This window comes from Oncorhynchus keta, chromosome 24, assembly GCF_023373465.1.
Source record: "Oncorhynchus keta strain PuntledgeMale-10-30-2019 chromosome 24, Oket_V2, whole genome shotgun sequence".
NCBI classification, from domain to species: Eukaryota; Metazoa; Chordata; class Actinopteri; order Salmoniformes; family Salmonidae; genus Oncorhynchus; species Oncorhynchus keta.
The window spans coordinates 14,268,221-14,288,771 of record NC_068444.1 but is presented as its reverse complement, the minus strand read 5'-3'; the positions used below and the strand labels follow the sequence as shown (position 1 = coordinate 14,288,771).

General features: G+C 45.9%; 1 protein-coding gene and 1 long non-coding RNA gene across 3 annotated transcripts in view; one reads left to right on the top strand and one right to left on the bottom strand.

Annotated features, from left to right (window-relative positions):
• Window positions 1-20,551, bottom strand: part of LOC118402716 (ras-related protein Rab-40B-like) — a 47,938-nt gene that overhangs the window by 4,861 nt on the left and 22,526 nt on the right. The window contains exons 3-4 of the mRNA XM_052477783.1: window positions 9,006-9,066; window positions 100-160 (exon numbers count right to left, since the gene is read on the bottom strand). Coding sequence (XP_052333743.1) covers window positions 100-160; window positions 9,006-9,066 — 122 coding nt within the window. The remainder of the gene's footprint in view (window positions 1-99; window positions 161-9,005; window positions 9,067-20,551) is intronic.
• On the top strand, window positions 1,265-3,782 carry LOC127911382 (uncharacterized). Of its 2 annotated transcripts, none has more exons than XR_008078161.1 (3): window positions 1,265-1,605; window positions 1,649-1,717; window positions 1,781-3,782. It is a non-coding gene; the product is annotated as an uncharacterized LOC127911382 (long non-coding RNA). The 2 variants fall into 2 exon arrangements; XR_008078160.1 differs by having other exon boundaries at window positions 1,761-3,782.

Here is a 20,551-nt window from a genome sequence, read left to right as displayed (position 1 = left end):
ACCCATTAATCAAACAAAATACTGAAAAATGCTAAACACACTCTTTTTTTGGCAAAGGTGCACACACTCAAACACAATCACACACACACACACACACACCTGTGCTCCTCTGGAGTAGGAGCGGAAGATGGTGCAGAAGCGCCCCTGGCCAGATGTGTCCCTGAAACAACACACAAAGGTTAGAGGTCAGGGGTTAAAGGGTCAGCAGGTCAGACACCTGTTAATCAAATCACACAGCATTCCACCCTTAATCTCACAACCTTATTCAGGGCAAGGCATCTGGGTTGTTCCACAAATTATGTGCCTTTTGAAAAGTGTAACTTGGTAAAAAAAGAATAATAATTTCAACAAATTGTAACATTCTGTCATTAAAAGCACATATTCAACTTCATAAAAAAAAACAAGTGACTATGGTTGACCGTACCAGGGTTGATGATTGCATTTTAAAATCATCCATAAATGTCCTTGTGACCTGGGAAATAGAAGCTTGTGTGCAACAGGGAGTGGCAATTGAATGCATATTTCCCCAAAACATTTAATGACTAAAACATTGGTAACAACGTTGATGTGTTTTGCTCGACCCACCTTATTTTCCCACCACAAAACACCAGAAAATGACCAAAAAGAGTAGAACCAGCGCTCTTGATTTGACCAGTGTTTCTTTTAAAAAGATATAAAAGCAGGAAGTAACATATTACATTGAGAGTTCAGTTCACATCACAGTGTTGACCTTAAAACGAGGGACACTGAATGAATCACATTAAATCAATCATCATCTTCAGAAATGACTTTGTCAAAGCAACAATAACTAATGCCTTTACAATGATGGTGAAACATTGAGAAATGTTTAGATCAAGTGGGTTGAAATCTTTCTAGAAGTGACACAGGATTGACGGAGGGAATTTCAGCATGATTTAATTCTCCATGTGGTCTACAATGCCTACACCTCCTTGACATGTTTGTTTTGTTGCGTTACAAAGTGGGATTGAAATGTATTTAAATCGTATTTTCTTTTGTCAACGATCGACACAAAATCCTCTGTAAAGTCAAAGTGGAAGAAACATTGTAAATGTTTAGATTCATGACAACTAAAACACTAGAATACCTTGATTAGATAAGTACAGTATAAGTATAGGTTTCCCTGTTCGCTAACCATCTGAAAGAAGCCTTGATCAACTGCTGCTTCCGTAATATTGAGGTGTTAATCTGTAACATAGACGCTGGGAGTCAGGAAGCAGGGGGAGAGATTAATAGAATGTGAACAATACAAAAACAGGAGTAGTGTCGGGACATGGAAACAGAGTCAATAACGCCTGATGGGAAATAACAACAGAGGCCAATATATATGGGGAGTAATCAGGAAGGTGGTAGAGCCCAGGTGTAACTGATGATGAGGCCCAGGTGTAACTGATGATGAGGCCCAGGTGTAACTGATGAGGCCCAGGTGTAACTGATGATGAGGCCCAGGTGTAACTGATGATGAGGCCCAGGTGTAACTGATGATGAGGCCCAGGTGTAACTGATGATGAGGCCCAGGTGTAACTGATGATGAGGCCCAGGTGTAACTGATGATGAGGCCCAGGTGTAACTGATGATGAGGCCCAGGTGTAACTGATGAGGCCCATATGTAACTGATGATGAGGCCCAGGTGTAACTGATGATGAGGCCCAGGTGTAACTGATGATGAGGCCCAGGTGTAACTGATGATGAGGCCCAGGTGTAACTGATGACGCCCAGGTGTAACTGATGATGAGGCCCAGGTGTAACTGATGAGGCCCAGGTGTAACTGATGATGAGGCCCAGGTGTAACTGATGATGAGGCCCAGGTGTAACTGATGATGAGGCCCAGGTGTAACTGATGATGAGGCCCAGGTGTAACTGATGATGAGGCCCAGGTGTAACTGATGATGAGGCCCAGGTGTAACTGATGATGAGGCCCAGGTGTAACTGATGATGAGGCCCAGGTGTAACTGATGATGAGGCCCAGGTGTAACTGATGATGAGGCCCAGGTGTGCATAATGATGGGCAGCCAGGACCGGTAGTTAGTAAACCGACGACATCGAACACCGGAGGGGAGGAGCAGGAGTAGACGTGACTATGTTTCTGCTTATAATTTCCATCATTTTAATAGGCTATTTGTTAGTCAAAGTGTCTATAGTTAGATACAGTGGGGCAAAAAAGTATTTAGTCAGCCACCAATTGTGCAAGTTCTCCCACTTAAAAAGATGAGAGGCCTGTAATTTCCATCATAGGTACACTTCAACTATGACAGACAAAATGAGAAAAACATCCAGAAAAATCACATTGTAGGATTTTTTAATGAATTTATTTGCAAAGTATGGTGTGTAGACACAATAGTTAATGACCTTAAACCTGCACATCACTGATTACTTTACTGCCTTGCTGCATACATATGCCCTGTTTTAGAATATCTTTATTCTGTATATTTGTATTATTTTTACTCTGTCATTTAGGTCATTATTGTGGAGTCACTACCATGTTGTTGATCCATCCTCAGTTTTCTCCCATCACGACCATTGAACTCTGTAGCTGTTTTGAAATTACCAATGGCCTCAATGTTGCCATCCCTGAACAGTTTCCTTCCTGTCCTGCAGCTCAGTTCAGAAGGACAACTTTGTGTGTGGGTGGTTTAATACATCATCCACGGCATCATTATTAACTTGACCATGCTTAAATAGGTATTCAATATTTGATTTGTTGTTGTTACCCATCTACCAATCACTGCCTTTCTTTATGAGGCTTTCGCAAAGCTCCCTGGTCTTTGTAGTTGTATCTGTTTGAAATTCAATAGTTGACTGAGGGACCCTACAGATGTTGTGTGTATGGGGGACAGAGGCAGGAGTAGTCATTTTTAAAAAATCATGTCAACCCCTATTATTTCACACAGAATGCGCCTATGTAACTTATCATGTGATTTTGTTGAGCCAAATTTGACTTTTGAACTAATTTAGGTATCTAAAGGAAAAGGGTGAATATTTATGCAACAACTATATATTTTAGTTATTTAATTGTTATTCATTTGTAAATCTTTTTCACTTTGACAGAGTATTTTGTATAGATCAAAGACCCAAAAGTACAATTAAATCCATTTGAATTCGTAACGCAACAAAATGTGAAAAAAGTTCAACAGGATGTAGGCTTTCAACAGGATGTAGGCCCTGTATATTAAAGTACTCTTCATTTAACAAAATCTATATTTGTGCACAATTTCTATTTAAAATATTTATTTTTAAAAAACACTTCATTGAAACGACCCATCTATTACTGTTGGCCAACAACCAACCAATCACTTGTCAGACCATCACCGATGATTATCTATGTTTATCAACACTAATTACGTCTCAAATGTGTAGTATATTTGTCTGTGAAATTCAGACAATTTATACATTCCACATAATTGGTTTTACAAAGAGAGGATTAAAGACACTGGTATTTTAAGCCTGCATTTAAAATAATGCAATCTGGGAGGGTAGTGGGAGAGCAGAGCGAGAGCAATAGCATGTTTCCAGACTGCATTCTTCAGACCTGGATGCCAGAGCAGTGTTTGGGTTGGCTCACGCGTCAGCCTTAGGCCTAGACTTCTGACTATTAGATTTGAAATCCAGCTGTGTTTTTAATTCGATGAGAGAGTGCATCGTCACACTCATTGTTTCTTGATATGATTTAATATAGTGACACTATAAACCATCTGGTACATAAAGATTTCATCCACCAGCCAGCTCTTTCTCTTCTGAGATTGAGCCTGGGGATGAGATTAGTTACACAACAGTCTACTATGGAGGGACAAGATGTTTTATAGGGGAAAGAAATACAAATAAGATAACCTTCCACTGTTTAAATACTCATATTCTTCTTCCTTCTCACAAGCTGCAGCTTTGCAATCAGCTTATTGTGGTTATCCCTGGGGTTAGGGTTGGTGGTTATCCCTGGGGTTAGGGTTGGTGGTTATCCCTGGGGTTAGGGTTGGTGGTTATCCCTGGGGTTAGGGTTGGTGGTTATCCCTGGGGTTAGGGTTGGTGGTTATCCCTGGGGGTTAGGGTTGGTGGTTATCCCCGGGGTTAGGGTTGGTGGTTATCCCCGGGGTTAGGGTTGGTGGTTATCCCCGGGGTTAGGGTTGGTGGTTATCCCCGGGGTTAGGGTTGGTGGTTATCCCTGGGGTTAGGGTTGGTGGTTATCCCTGGGGTTAGGGTTGGTGGTTATCCCTGGGGTTAGGGTTGGTGGTTATCCCTGGGGGTTAGGGTTGGTGGTTATCCCTGGGGTTAGGGTTGGTGGTTATCCCTGGGGGTTAGGGTTGGTGGTTATCCCTGGGGGTTAGGGTTGGTGGTTATCCCTGGGGTTAGGGTTGGTGGTTATCCCTGGGGGTTAGGGTTGGTGGTTATCCCTGGGGGTTAGGGTTGGTGGTTATCCCTGGGGGTTAGGGTTGGTGGTTATCCCTGTGGGTTAGGGTTGGTGGTTATCCCTGTGGGTTAGGGTTGGTAGTTATCCCTGGGGTTAGGGTTGGTGGTTATCCCTGGGGGTTAGGGTTGGTGGTTATCCCTGGGGGTTAGGGTTGGTGGTTATCCCTGGGGTTAGGGTTGGTGGTTATCCCTGGGGGTTAGGGTTGGTGGTTATCCCTGGGGGTTAGGGTTGGTGGTTATCCCTGGGGGTTAGGGTTGGTGGTTATCCCGGGGTTAGGGTTGGTGGTTATCCCGGGGTTAGGGTTGGTGGTTATCCCGGGGTTAGGGTTGGTGGTTATCCCCGGGGTTAGGGTTGGTTTGTTATCCCTGGGGGTTAGGGTTGGTGGTTATCCCCGGGGTTAGGGTTGACAAGTGGTTATCCCGGGGTTAGGGTTGGTTGTTATCCCGGGGTTAGGGTTGGTTTGTTATCCCAAGGGTTAGGGTTGGTTTGTTATCCCGGGGTTAGGGTTGGTTGTTATCCCTGGGGTTAGGGTTGGTTGTTATCCCCGGGGTTAGGGTTGGTTTGTTATCCCCGGGGTTAGGGTTGGTGGTTATCCCTGGGGTTAGGGTTGGTGGTTATCCCGGGGGTTAGGGTTGGTGGTTATCCCTGGGGTTAGGGTTGGTGGTTATCCCTGGGGTTAGGGTTGGTGGTTATCCCTGGGGTTAGGGTTGGTGGTTATCCCTGGGGTTAGGGTTGGTGGTTATCCCTGGGGGTTAGGGTTGGTGGTTATCCCTGGGGGTTAGGGTTGGTGGTTATCCCTGGGGGTTAGGGTTGGTGGTTATCCCGGGGTTAGGGTTGGTGGTTATCCCTGGGGTTAGGGTTGGTGGTTATCCCGGGGGGTTAGGGTTGGTGGTTATCCCTGGGGTTAGGGTTGGTGGTTATCCCTGGGGTTAGGGTTGGTGGTTATCCCCGGGGTTAGGGTTGGTGGTTATCCCCGGGGTTAGGGTTGGTGGTTATCCCCGGGGTTAGGGTTGGTGGTTATCCCCGGGGTTAGGGTTGGTGGTTATCCCCGGGGTTAGGGTTGGTGGTTATCCCTGGGGTTAGGGTTGGTGGTTATCCCTGGGGGTTAGGGTTGGTGGTTATCCCCGGGGTTAGGGTTGGTGGTTATCCCCGGGGTTAGGGTTGGTTTGTTATCCCCGGGGTTAGGGTTGGTGGTTATCCCCGGGGTTAGGGTTGGTGGTTATCCCGGGGGTTAGGGTTGGTGGTTATCCCTGGGGTTAGGGTTGGTGGTTATCCCTGGGGTTATGGTTGGTTGTTATCCCTGGGGTTAGGGTTGGTTGTTATCCCTGGGGTTAGGGTTGGTTGTTATCCCTGGGGTTAGGGTTGGTGGTTATCCCAGGGGTTAGGGTTGGTGGTTATCCCTGGGGTTAGGGTTGGTGGTTATCCCTGGGGGTTAGGGTTGGTGGTTATCCCTGGGGTTAGGGTTGGTGGTTATCCCAGGGGTTAGGCTTGGTGGTTATCCCTGGGGTTAGGCTTGGTGGTTATCCCTGGGGTTAGGCTTATTGTGGTTATCCCTAGGGTTAGGCTTATTGTGGTTATCCCTAGAGTTAGGCTTATTGTGGTTATCCCTAGTGTTAGGCTTATTGTGGTTATCCCTAGTGTTAGGCTTATTGTGGTTATCCCTAGTGTTAGGCTTATTGTGGTTATCCCTAGAGTTAGGCTTATTGTGGTTATCCCTAGAGTTAGGCTTATTGTGGTTATCCCTATGGTTAGGGCTATTGATTATCACTAGGGTTACGGTTATTCCTAGGGATAAGGTTATTGGTTATCCCTAGGGTTATGCTTATTATGGTTATCTCTAGGGTTAGGGTTATTGGTTATCCCTAGGGCTAGTGGTTATCCCTAGGATTAGGGTTATTGTGGTTAAAATCAAATCAAATTGTATTGGGCACGTACACATGGTTAGCAGATATTATTGCGGGTGTAGCGAAATGCTTGTGCTTCTAGTTCTGACAGTGCAGCAATATCGAACATGTAATCTAACAATTCCACAACTACCTAATACACACAAATCTAAGTAAAGGAATAAGAATATATAAATATATAGATGAGCAATGGCCGAGCGGCATAGGCAAGATGCAATAGATGGTATAAAATACAGTATATACATATGAGATGAGTAATGCAAGATATGTAAACATTATTAAAGTGACTAATGATCTATTTATTAATGTATCCAATGATTTCAAGTCTGTATGTAGGCAGCAGCCTCTCTGTGTTAGTGATGGCTGTTTAAAGTCTGATGGCCTTGTGACCACTAACCTAAACCTAGGGATAACCAATAACCATAGGAATAACCACAACAACACTATCCCGCACCTGCCCACACATTCAGCATCACTACTCTGGACGGTTCTGATTTAGAATATGTGGACAACTACAAATACTTAGGTGTCTGGCTAGACTGTAAACTCTCCTTCCAGACTCACATTAAGCATCTCCAATCCAAAATTAAATCTAGAAATCGGTTTTCTATTTCGCAAACAAAGCATTCTTCACTCATGCAGCCAAACATACCCTCGTAAAACTGACCATCCTACCGATCGTCGACTCCACTTCTCTGCTGCCAATGACTGGAACGAACTACAAAAATCACTGAAGCTGGAGACTCATATCTCCCTCACTAGCTTTAAGCACCAGCTGTCAGAGCAGCTCACAGATTACCGCACCTGTACATAGCCCATCTGTAAATAGCCCATCCAACTACCTCTTCCCCATACTGTATTTATTTACCTTGCTTCTTTGCACCCCAGTATCTCTACTTACACATTCATCTTCAGCACATCTACCATCCCAGTGTTTAATTGGTATATTGTAATTACTTTGCCACCATGGCCTATTTATTGCCTTAACTCCCTTATCGTACCTGCACACACTGTATATAGACCTTTTCTACTGTATTATTGGGGGGGGGGGGGCGGCAGCGTAGCCTAGTGGTTAGAGCGTTGGACTAGTAACCGGAAGGTTGCAAGTTCAAACCCCTGAGCTGACAAGGTACAAATCTGTCGTTCTGCCCCAGAACAGGCAGTTAACCCACTGTTCCTAGGCCGTCATTGAAAATAAGAATATGTTCTTAACTGATCTTGCCTAGTTAAATAAAGGTAAAAAATAAAAAAAAATTGACTGTATGTTTGTTCCACGTGTAACTGTGTGGTTGTATGTGTCGCACTGCTTTGCTTTATCTTGGCCAGGTCACAGTTGTAAATGAGAAAATAATTTTTTACAAATAAATAAAGATTGAAAAATAGCTTCTGTCTCTTGGCCCCATTTTACCACTGTTTCCCCAATGACAGCTGTGATTAGTGTGTAGCCATAGGGAGGAGGATAGAGAGCATTTCTAACACCCTCTCTGTTAAAGCATGAAATAATCTCATCCTCTTAGACATCAAACTAAATTTCCAGATTAATAATTCAATATTGACTCGACTAAAAGCAAAACCCTCTAAAAATAAAAGTACTGCTCTCAGGGTAGGGGGTCAGGAGTAGAGTGGAGAGGCGGGGATGGCACACAATGGGGACCGCAGAGTGTGTGTGTGTGTGTGTGTGTGTGTGTGTGTCCTTCCCTCATCCCTATTGACAAATATGGCTACAATCCCCCTTACTGTAATCAGACTTGCATGTTTCTTATTGAGCCTCTGTACAGAACTCATCTCTGCCTTTACGATTCTCCTTATAACAAGGTCCGCCTCTCGCTGACCTCCTTCGGGACAATACTCTATTCTTCTCCTAATCTGATCAACATGATACAGTCGGGGTACTGTTTGGTACACCGCCCCCCCGTACTTATCAAATCGATGATAAGACGAGGGTCTGTGTACCAAACGGCCCTCTATCCCCTACATACAACCTAGTCAAAAGTAGTGCACTATGTAGGGAACAGGATTGCAGTTGGGACACAGACGTGAACTAGGATGGAACCCTATTGCTTCCAAACGGAACCCTATTGCTTCCAAACGGAACCCTATTGCTTCCAAACGGAACCCTATTGCTTCCAAACGGAACCCTATTGCTTCCAAACGGAACCCTATTGCTTCCAAACGGAACCCTATTGCTTCCAAACGGAACCCTATTGCTTCCAAATGGAACCCTATTGCTTCCAAATGGAACCCTATTGCTTCCAAATGGAACCCTATTGCTTCCAAATGGAACCCTATTGCTTCCAAATGGAACCCTATTGCTTCCAAATAGAACCCTATTGCTTCCAAATAGAACCCTATTGCTTCCAAATAGAACCCTATTGCTTCCAAATGGAACCCTATTGCTTCCAAACGGAAGCCTATTGCTTCCAAATGGAACCCTATTGCTTCCAAATGGAACCCTATTGCTTCCAAATGGAACCCTATTGCTTCCAAATGGAACCCTATTGCTTCCAAATGGAACCCTATTGCTTCCAAATGGAACCCTATTGCTTCCAAATAGAACCCTATTGCTTCCAAATGGAACCATATTTCATCCATAGAGTCACATTTAACATTTCAATATCCCTGAGGTGGAAATGGGATGAGTTTAGCAGGGTACCGTGTGTATGTTCAGTGACTTCACTCACCAGAGCTGCAGCTTGACTCTTCTTCCATCTAGGAGTATCGTAGTCGTCTTGTAGTCGATTCCTGCCAACAACATAAAATGATGTTAATACCATCTCTCTTAGTCTACTCTGAATGTATCGAGGCCTTGTACAGTATGTGCGGACTGTCATGATCAGTCTACATGAGAGGGAGAGAGAGAGGACAGGCTGTGGAAACTGTGCTGCACTTCCTAACCTCCTGCCAAATAAATGTATGACCATTTTAGAGACACATTTTTCCCTCATTACACAGGCCCACAAACTCAATTTTGATAAACTCCCATATCTGCTGGGTGAAATACCACAGTGTGCCATCACCGCAGCAAGATGTGTGACTTGTTGCCACAAGAAAAGGGCAATAAAGGGCAAGAAAAGGGCAACCCCATTGAAGAAGAAACGCTATTGTAAATATACAACCCATATTTATGTTTATTTATTTTCCCTTTTGTACTTTAACTATTTGCACATAATGATATTTGAAATGTCTTTATTATTTTGGAACTTTCGTGAGTGTAATGTTTACTGTTCATTTGTATTGTTTATTTAACTTTTGTTTATTATCCATTTCACTTGCTTTGGCAATGTGTAATATGTTTCCCATGCTGATAAAGCCCCTTGAATTTAATTGAGAGAGAGAGACACAGACAGACACACAGAGAGTGAGACACACACAGACAGACACACAGACTGAGACACACAGACTGAGACACACAGACTGAGACACACAGACAGACACACAGACAGACACACAGACTGAGACACACAGACTGAGACACACAGACAGACAGACGAATAAGAGGATACTAATGGGGATCTGTATGTTTCAGGAGGAAACATGTGGAAGAAGAACTCTCCATCTGTCATCCAGCAGGGAGCAGATTAAACTTTAACACTGAGTGAGGGAACATGTCTACATCCCCTATGGGCCCTGGTCCAAAGTAGTGCACTATAACGGGGAATAGGGTGGTGAGGGAGGTGGGCAGAAGCTGATGAACGCATGCACAGATTAAAACGCACACAGGTCACTCAGATGACTCCTAAACAGAGTCTACAGTGTTAGACATTCCAAAGTGACACTGGGATAGAAATCTGATCCTGTTGAAAAACCCCCGACATTAGAAGGGCACCCTGACTCCTAAGGGAGTGATGGCTGCTTCCATACCTGTCCCTGGAGACCTCAGACACAGCTCTTATCCTTGCATCACAAATCACTCACGCCACCACACTCACACACTTCAAACCGTCACACTGGACCTTTTCAAGTGCTGATTCCATAATCTGGAACATTTAGCTAAGTACTTGAAATCTTCTTACGTTGTTGACTACGATGGCATATTGGCATAACGTCAAATTCTGGTGTGCACACACAGACACTAATGTGCTTAGTGGCAGAGATGTAATGAGACTTCACATGACCCAGCTGTATTTTCTCATCAGACACGTAGGTGGGGTCCTAGGCTGTGTGTGTGTGTGTGTGTGTGTGTGTTTGTCTCTCAAAGGCCAGGATTCCGGAGACCAGATCCAATGTTAACCCATCACCCCACAGACGTTATGCTATCAACACAGAATGACACGTGGGTGTGTGTGTGTGTACGTGAAGATGACAATAATGTGTTTGCATAGAAATCAAACTAAATCCATGACCATCTAAGGGTTAAATTACAGTAGTGATGATGAAATCCCCACTGGATCTCACCCAGTGAGAATGACTCATACCGCACAGCACAGACAGCTACATAGTGACAGCAGCACACACACACACACACACACACACACACACACACACACACACACACACACACACACACACACACACACACACACACACACACACACACACACACTAAACCTGTGAGTATTATGATGAAGCTTCAGTATGTGCTCAGAGCCTTACCATGTCTGGAAGCAGCAGTGTACTGTGTGTCTGCTCAATACGAGGTCCTGATAATTACAGTCATTAGTGTCAGAAAAGCCACGCTTTACTTTTGGTCAATGAGAGCAGCACAAATGTAACATTTGCATTATTCATTCCTTTACACTTGTGTGTATGAGGTAGTTGTGAAATTGTTAAGATTACTTGTTAGATATTACTGCACGTTCGTACCTAGAAGCACAAGCATTTCGCTACACTCACATTAACATCTGCTAACCACGTGTATGTGACAAATCAAATTTGATTTGCATCGTAAATAATGGGCTGTATCGCATCGTAGTAATGGGCTGTATCGCATCGTAGTAATGGGCTGTATCGCATCGTAGTAATGGGCTGTATCGCATCGTAGTAATGGGCTGTATCGCATCGTAGTAATGGGCTGTATCGCATCGTAGTAATGGGCTGTATCGCATCGTAATAATGGGCTGTATCGCATCGTAGTAATGGGCTGTATCGCATCGTAGTAATGGGCTGTATCGCATCGTAGTAATGGGCTGTATCGCATCGTAGTAATGGGCTGTATCGCATCGTAGTAATGGGCTGTATCGCATCGTAATAATGGGCTGTATCGCATCGTAGTAATGGGCTGTATCGCATCGTAGTAATGGGCTGTATCGCATCGTAATAATGGGCTGTATCGCATCGTAATAATGGGCTGTATCGCATCGTAATAATGGGCTGTATCGCATCGTAATAATGGGCTGTATCGCATCGTAGTAATGGGCTGTATCGCATCGTAGTAATGGGCTGTATCGCATCGTAATAATGGGCTGTATCGCATCGTAATAATGGGCTGTATCGCATCGTAGTAATGGGCTGTATCGCATCGTAGTAATGGGCTGTATCGCATCGTAGTAATGGGCTGTATCGCATTGTAGTAATGGGCTGTATCGCATTGTAGTAATGGGCTGTATCGCATTGTAGTAATGGGCTGTATCGCATCGTAATAATGGGCTGTATCGCATCGTAGTAATGGGCTGTATCGCATCGTAGTAATGGGCTGTATCGCATCGTAGTAATGGGCTGTATCGCATTGTAGTAATGGGCTGTATCGCATCGTAGTAATGGGGTGTATCGCATCGTAGTAATGGGCTGTATCGCATCGTAGTAATGGGCTGTATCGCATCGTAGTAATGGGCTGTATCGCATCGTAGTAATGGGCTGTATCGCATCGTAGTAATGGGCTGTATATTGTATCACATCGTAGTAATGGGCTGTATCACATCGTAGTAATGGGCTGTATCACATCGTAATAATGGGCTGTATCACATCGTAGTAATGGGCTGTATCACATCGTAGTAATGGGCTGTATCACATCGTAGTAATGGGCTGTATCACATCGTAGTAATGGGCTGTATCACATCGTAATAATGGGCTGTATCACATCGTAGTAATGGGCTGTATCACATCGTAATAATGGGCTGTATCACATCGTAATAATGGGCTGTATCACATCGTAGTAATGGGCTGTATCACATCGTAATAATGGGCTGTATCACATCGTAATAATGGGCTGTATCACATCGTAGTAATGGGCTGTATCACATCGTAGTAATGGGCTGTATCACATCGTAATAATGGGCTGTATCACATCGTAGTAATGGGCTGTATCACATCGTAATAATGGGCTGTATCACATCGTAGTAATGGGCTGTATCACATCGTAGTAATGGGCTGTATCACATCGTAGTAATGGGCTGTATCACATCGTAATAATGGGCTGTATCACATCGTAGTAATGGGCTGTATCACATCGTAGTAATGGGCTGTATCGCATCGTAATAATGGGCTGTATCGCATCGTAATAATGGGCTGTATCGCATCGTAATAATGGGCTGTATCGCATCGTAATAATGGGCTGTATCGCATCGTAATAATGGGCTGTATCGCATCGTAATAATGGGCTGTATCGCATCGTAATAATGGGCTGTATCGCATCGTAATAATGGGCTGTATCGCATCGTAATAATGGGCTGTATCGCATCGTAATAATGGGCTGTATCGCATCGTAATAATGGGCTGTATCGCATCATAATAATGGGCTGTATCGCATCGTAATAATGGGCTGTATCGCATCGTAATAATGGGCTGTATCGCATCGTAATAATGGGCTGTATCGCATCGTAATAATGGGCTGTATCGCATCGTAATAATGGGCTGTATCGCATCGTAATAATGGGCTGTATCGCATCATAATAATGGGCTGTATCGCATCGTAATAATGGGCTGTATCACATCATAATAATGGGCTGTATCACATCGTAGTAATGGGCTGTATCGCATCGTAATAATGGGCTGTATCACATCATAATAATGGGCTGTATCACATCGTAATAATGGGCTGTATCGCATCGTAATAATGGGCTGTATCGCATCATAATAATGGTCTGTATCGCATCGTAATAATGGGCTGTATCACATCATAATAATGGGCTGTATCACATCGTAGTAATGGGCTGTATCGCATCATAATAATGGGCTGTATCACATCATAATAATGGGCTGTATCACATCGTAGTAATGGGCTGTATCACATCGTAATAATGGATACCAATGGCAGCTGGCAAATCACAGGTGGCATTTAATGCTTTTCCTCCACATCAAGAGTCAGTTCACCAGTCAAACTGTCACCCCTGGCAACCACCCTCCTCACGACCTGTACCCATAACCTATCCCTCTAGGTGTTGTTCCGGCCTCTCTGTGCTGCCTCAACTGTCTGGTTGGGTTTGGAACGCTCTGTCTCTGATTTGACATTGTGTAATTGGATTGGACATAGTGTAGTTTGTGCTGACACCCTGAGGAGGATTCACACACATGGCTACAGTATGTGTCCATAAACGCACGCACGCACGCACACACATGCACGTGTGCGCACACGTACACTCACACGCAATAACATACAAGAGCTCAGCAAGACTCCTAATTTAACCAGGACAAACACATCTACACATACGTTGACTCACTCAATACAGTCAGGCACACTGTCCTGTTAGCGAATAGAGTCATATTTGCCAATTCATCTACTTATGTAAAAACATCAACAACTCTAATCACAAAAGTTCTATTGAAGCCACCTCGCAGCCATCTTGGCACTTCTCCTCCATCTTCCTCCTCCTCCTCCTCCATCTTCATCTTGGCACTCCTCCTCCTCCATCTTGGCACTCCTCCTCCTCCATCTTGGCACTCCTCCTCCTCTTATCTTGGCACTCCTCCTCCTCTTATCTTGGCACTCCTCCTCTTATCTTGGCACTCCTCTTATCTTGGCACTCCTCCTCCTCTTATCTTGGCACTCCTCCTCCTCTTATCTTGGCACTCCTCCTCCTCCTCCTATCTTGGCACTCCTCCTCCTCCTATCTTGGCACTCCTCCTCCTATCTTGGCACTTCTCCATCTTCCTCCTCCTCCTCCTACATCTTCATCTTGGCACTCCTCCTCCTCCATCTTGGCACTCCTCCTCCTCCATCTTGGCACTCCTCCTCCATCTTGGCACTCCTCCTCCTCCATCTTGGCACTCCTCCTCCTCCTATCTTGGCACTCCTCCTCCTCTTATCGTGGCACTCCTCCTCCTCTTATCGTGGCACTCCTCTTATCTTGGCACTCCTCTTATCTTGGCACTCCTCTTATCTTGGCACTCCTCTTATCTTGGCACTCCTCCTCCTCTTATCTTGGCACTCCTCCTCCTCTTATCTTGGCACTCCTCCTCCTCTTATCTTGGCACTCCTCCTCCTCTTATCTTGGCTCTCCTCCTCCTCTTATCTTGGCTCTCCTCCTCCTCCATCTTGGCATTCCTCCTCCTCCATCTTGGCATTCCTCCTCCTCTTATCTTGGCACTCCTCCTCCATCTTGGCATTCCTCCTCTTATCTTGGCACTCCTCCTCCTCCTATCTTGGCACTCCTCCTCCTATCTTGGCACTCCTCCTCCTATCTTGGCACTCCTCCTCCTCTTATCTCGGCACTCCTCCTCCTCTTATCTTGGCACTCCTCCTCCTCTTATCTTGGCACTCCTCCTCCTCTTATCTTGGCACACCTACCCCTCTTATCTTGGCACTCATCCTCCTCTTATCTTGGCTCTCCTCCTCCTCCATCTTGGCACTCCTCCTCCATCTTGGCATTCCTCCTCCTCTTATCTTGGCACTCCTCCCCCATCTTGGCATTCCTCCTCCTCCTATCTTGGCACTCCTCCTCCTCCTATCTTGGCACTCCTCCTCCTATCTTGGCACTCCTCCTATCTTGGCACTCCTCCTCCTCTTATCTTGGCACTCCTCCTCCTATCTTGGCACTCCTCCTCCTCTTATCTTGGCACTCCTCCTCCTCTTATCTTGGCCTCCTCCTCCTCCTATCTTGGCACTCCTCCTCCTCCTTATCTTGGCACTCCTCCTCCTATCTTGGCACTCCTCCTCCTATCTTGGCACTCCTCCTCCTATCTTGGCACTCCTCCTCCTATCTTGGCACTCCTCCTCCTCTTATCTTGGCACTCCTCCTCCTCTTATCTTGGCACTCCTCCTCCTCTTATCTTGGCACTCCTCCTCCTATCTTGGCACTCCTCCTATCTTGGCACTCCTCCTCCTATCTTGGCACTCCTCCTCCTATCTTGGCACTCCTCCTCCCTCCTCTTATCTTGGCACTCCTCCTATCTGGCCTCCTCTTATCTTGGCACTCCTCCTCCTCCTCTTATCTTGGCACTCCTCCTCCTCCTCCTATCTTGGCACTTCCCCTCCTCTTATCTTGGCACTCCTCCTCCTCTTATCTTGGCACTCCTCCCACTCCTCCCTGGCACTCTCCTATCTTGGCACTCCCTGGCACTCCTCCTATCTTGGCACTCCTCCATCTTGGCACTCCTCCATCTTGGCACTCCTCCATCTTGGCACTCCTCCATCTTGGCACTCCTCCATCTTGGCACTCCTCCATCTTGGCACTCCTCCCTCTCCTATCTTGGCACTCCTCCTCCTATCTTGGCACTCCTCCATCTTGGCATTCCTCCTCCTCTTATCTTGGCACTCCTCCTCTTGGCACTCCTCCATCTTGGCACTCCTCTTATCTTGGCACTCCTCCATCTTGGCACTCCTCCTCCTCCTATCTCGGCACTCCTCCTCCTATCTCGGCACTCCTCCTCCTATCTCGGCACTCCTCCTCCTATCTCGGCACTCCTCCTCCTATCTCGGCACTCCTCCTCCTCCTATCTTGGCACTCCTCCTCCTCCTATCTTGGCACTCCTCCTCCTCCTATCTTGGCACTCCTCCTCCTCCTATCTTGGCACTCCTCCTCCTATCTTGGCACTCCTCCTCCTCCTCCTCCTCCTCCTCCTATCTTGGCACTCCTCCTATCTTGGCACTCCTTCTGGCCTCCTCCTACCTTGGCACTCCTCCTCCTCCTCCTACCTTGGCACTCCTCCTCCTCCTCCTCTTGGCACTCCTCCTCCTCCTATCTTGGCACTCCTCCTCCTCCTATCTTGGCACTCCTCCTCTTATCTTGGCACTCCTCCTCCTCTTATCTTGGCACTCCTCCTCCTCTTATCTTGGCACTCCTCCTCCTCTTATCTTGGCACTCCTCCTCTTATCTTGGCACTCCTCCTCTTATCTTGGCACTCCTCCTCTTATCTTGGCACTCCTCCATCTTGGCAGCACTCCTCCATCTTCCTCCTTCTCCTTCAGTTTGGCCGGGCAGCCAGCTCTAGGAAGAGTCTTGGTGGTTTCAAACTTCCGCCTAAGAATGATGGAGGCCACAGTGTTCTTCAGGACCTTCAATGCTGCTGAAATGTTTTGGTACCCTTCCCCAGATCTGTGCCTCGACACAATCCTGTCTCGGAGCTCTAGGGACAATTCCTTCGACCTCATGGCTTGGCTCAACTATGGGACCTTATATAGAGAGAGCATTTCTTTTTACACGGAAAGTATACTGTGTGGTGTGTGTGAGACCAGGTCTGCCAGGCAACACAGGGTGCTAGGGCAGCAGGTCACCCTAGCGATTTAAAGTGTTGGGCCACTAACCGAAAGGTTTCTAGTTCGAATCACCAAGCTAACTAGCTGAAAAATGTGCAGATATGAGCTTGAGCAAGGCACCAGGGTCGCTGTCAATAATGGCTGATCACTGGCCGTGACCCCACTCTCTCAGGGAGTGCACTTGTACAAATATAAGCACCCCCTATTTGACCTCTGATGATGCATGTCAACAGACATAACGTCGCCTCTCCACAGTGTTTTGTGTGTAAGGCTGTAGGTGCTAGGCTTTGGGTTTTTCTCAAAATAACCCTTCATTCCCCTGTCTGTGTTCCAACTGTTCTACTGCTTCTGGAGTCTGTGGTCATTCCCCTGTCTGTGTTCCAACTGTTCCACTGCTTCTGGAGTCTGTGGTCATTCCCCTGTCTGTGTTCCAACTGTTCCACTGCTTCTGGAGTCTGTGGTCATTCCCCTGTCTGTGTTCCAACTGTTCCACTGCTTCTGGAGTCTGTGGTCATTCCCCTGTCTGTGTTCCAACTGTTCCACTGCTTCTGGAGTCTGTGGTCATTCCCCTGTCTGTGTTCCAACTGTTCCACTGCTTCTGGAGTCTGTGGTCATTCCCCTGTCTGTGTTCCAACTGTTCCACTGCTTCTGGAGTCTGTGGTCATTCCACTGTCTGTGTTCCAACTGTTCCACTGCTTCTGGAGTCTGTGGTCATTCCCCTGTCTGTGTTCCAACTGTTCCACTGCTTCTAGAGTCTGTGGTCATTCCCCTGTCTGTGTTCCAACTGTTCTTCAGTCTGTCATTCCCCTTCTGTGTTCCAACTGACTGCTTCTGGAGTCTGTGGTCATTCCACTGTCTGTGTTCCAACTGTTCCACTGCTTCTGGAGTCTGTGGTCATTCCCCTGTCTGTGTTCCAACTGTTCTACTGCTTCTGGAGTCTGTGGTCATTCCCCTGTCTGTGTTCCAACTGTTCCACTGCTTCTGGAGTCTGTGGTCATTCCACTGTGTGTTCCAACTGTTCTACTGCTTCTAGATTCTGTGGTCATTCCCCTGTCTGTGTTCCAACTGTTCTACTGCTTCTAGAGTCTGTGGTCATTCCCCTGTCTGTGTTCCAACTGTTCTACTGCTTCTGGAGTCTGTGGTCATTCCACTGTCTGTGTTCCAACTGTTCCACTGCTTCTGGAGTCTGTGGTCATTCCCCTGTCTGTGTTCCAACTGTTCTACTGCTTCTAGAGTCTGTGGTCATTCCCCTGTCTGTGTTCCAACTGTTCCACTGCTTCTGGAGTCTGTGGCCATTCCCCTGTCTGTGTTCCAACTGTTCCACTGCTTCTGGAGTCTGTGGTCATTCCACTGTGTGTTCCAACTGTTCCACTGCTTCTGGAGTCTGTGGTCATTCCACTGTGTGTTCCAACTGTTCTACCGCTTCTGGAGTCTGTGGTCATTCCCCTGCGAGCGCTCCAACTCAACCAACATCTCACCCAGACCGCCCAGCTCACTCTCTGTGCGCATCCCAAATGGTACGCTGTTCCCTACACAGTACACTATTTTTGACGAGAGCCCTATAGGGTATGATTTGGGACTGAAACATCTTTCTCTGGCTATGGAGACCTGCTGACCACAGAAATTCTTCCACTCTCCCTTCATTTCAGTAGAACTGATCCCAAACTGAGATGACCGTTGGATCCTGTTGATTCCACATTTAGTAGCCTAACGGCAACAGAAATGATTGGCCAGAGCACTGAAGGGGGAACACTGCCTGCATCCTAAATGGTGCCCTATTCCCTATACAGTGCACTACGTTTGACCAGGGCCCATAGTGCTCCGGTAGAAAATAGTGCACTATATAGGGAATAGGGTGCCATGTGGGACACAACCTCTGTTCCATGGTGTTTAAAACAAGCCAAACCAGCCGGGAGGTGGAGGAAACTGTGGTTCCTATATAAAACACACATCAGATTCATCATATCCTGTGATACCAGCAAAAACCAAGCAGGGCCACACTCAACAAACCATGTCAATACGACCAGGAAAAATGGTAGTGTCCAAAAACATACAGCAGATGTCCCTGGTAGTGCAAGAGAAGCAGAACACCCGGAGACACATTCTTCAGCGTGTGGGTTTTGTCCAATGCGCGTCATTGAAGCAGCAACAGTCAGACAGAAGTTCATCTTAAAGTAGCAATGTAGAGACAAACCTCAAAATATGTTTGGAAAGCATTTATTTGTCTCTTAATTGGTATACCTCAGGTAATAGGTTTACCAAAATGTCATCTAAAATTCTTCCGAGGGAGCTTGCCATGTGTACCTTATTGGATTCTCCAGAAGATTAAGTTGATAACTGCCACTACTCTGATTATAGTATAATCAGGAAAACCTGTCAAATATTTCTGTTTTCACAAGCACAACACAATGTCGCATGTGCGGACACACACACACACACACACACACACACACACTTCCCACGGGAATAAAGGAATGACTTCACGCCGACCTTTGACTCCCTCCAGATGACGACGGAGTTGTTGTAATGAGAACATTAGGAAATAAACACTAGAGAGAGAAAATGAGGTAATTAGCAGCTAACTAAGGTCCTCTGAGGAAAACCCTGTTTGCGTCCCAAATAGATCCCTATCCACTATATGGTGCACGACTTTTGAACAAGACTCATAGGAAATAGGGTCCCATTTGGGATCCACACTAACTGCCTTTTATACAGCTCCCTCTAGGAATCAGTCAAACAAAATAAAAACAAACACTGTTGTTAATGATGATGATGTTTTACATTTATACCCCATGACACCTTCCATGAATCTCCAAAGTGCTTAGCATTGCATGTTGGGAAGTCTCCCTCAGGAGGTGTCTAAATAGAGTGACACATTCTGAATGTCGCAGAGCAGAAAAGAAAACACAATATTGAAGAAAAACAAGAACACAGTGCACTACTTTTGGCCAGAGCCCTGCCATTTGGGACACAGTCACTGTAAAACACTTTCTCCATCTCCCAGGTTGTTGTTCTTACATAATGGACAGTCTCCTGATCCACTGTGTGTTGGTAGTCTGCCTCACCGCTCACAGAATGGAATTCGGAATGCAATGAACGCAACGAGCTCTTGGGTTTGTAAAAAAAATATGAATATTCTTTAAAACTTTATGACCCTCTGTAAAGTCCTGAGATAGGATGTATATCCTCTCTGTTTAGGGCAGGCTATGACAGACTCAGGATGTATACACTCTCTGTTTAGGGCAGGCTATGACCGACTCAGGATGTATATCCTCTCTGTTTAGGGCAGGCTATGACAGACTCAGGATGTATATCCTCTCTGTTTAAAAGCTATGACAGACTCAGGATGTATATCCTCTCTGTTTAGGGCAGGCTATGACAGACTCAGGATGTATACACTCTCTGTTTAGGGCAGGCTATGACCGACTCAGGATGTATATCCTCTCTGTTTAGGGCAGGCTATGACAGACTCAGGATGTATACCCTCTCTGTTTAGGGCAGGCTATGACAGACAGGACTCTGTTTAGGGCAGGCTATGACTCAGGATGTATACCCTCTCTGTTTAGGGCAGGCTATGACAGACTCAGGATGTATACAGACTCTCTCTTTAGGGCAGGCTATGACAGACTCAGGATGTATACCTCTCTGTTTAGGGCA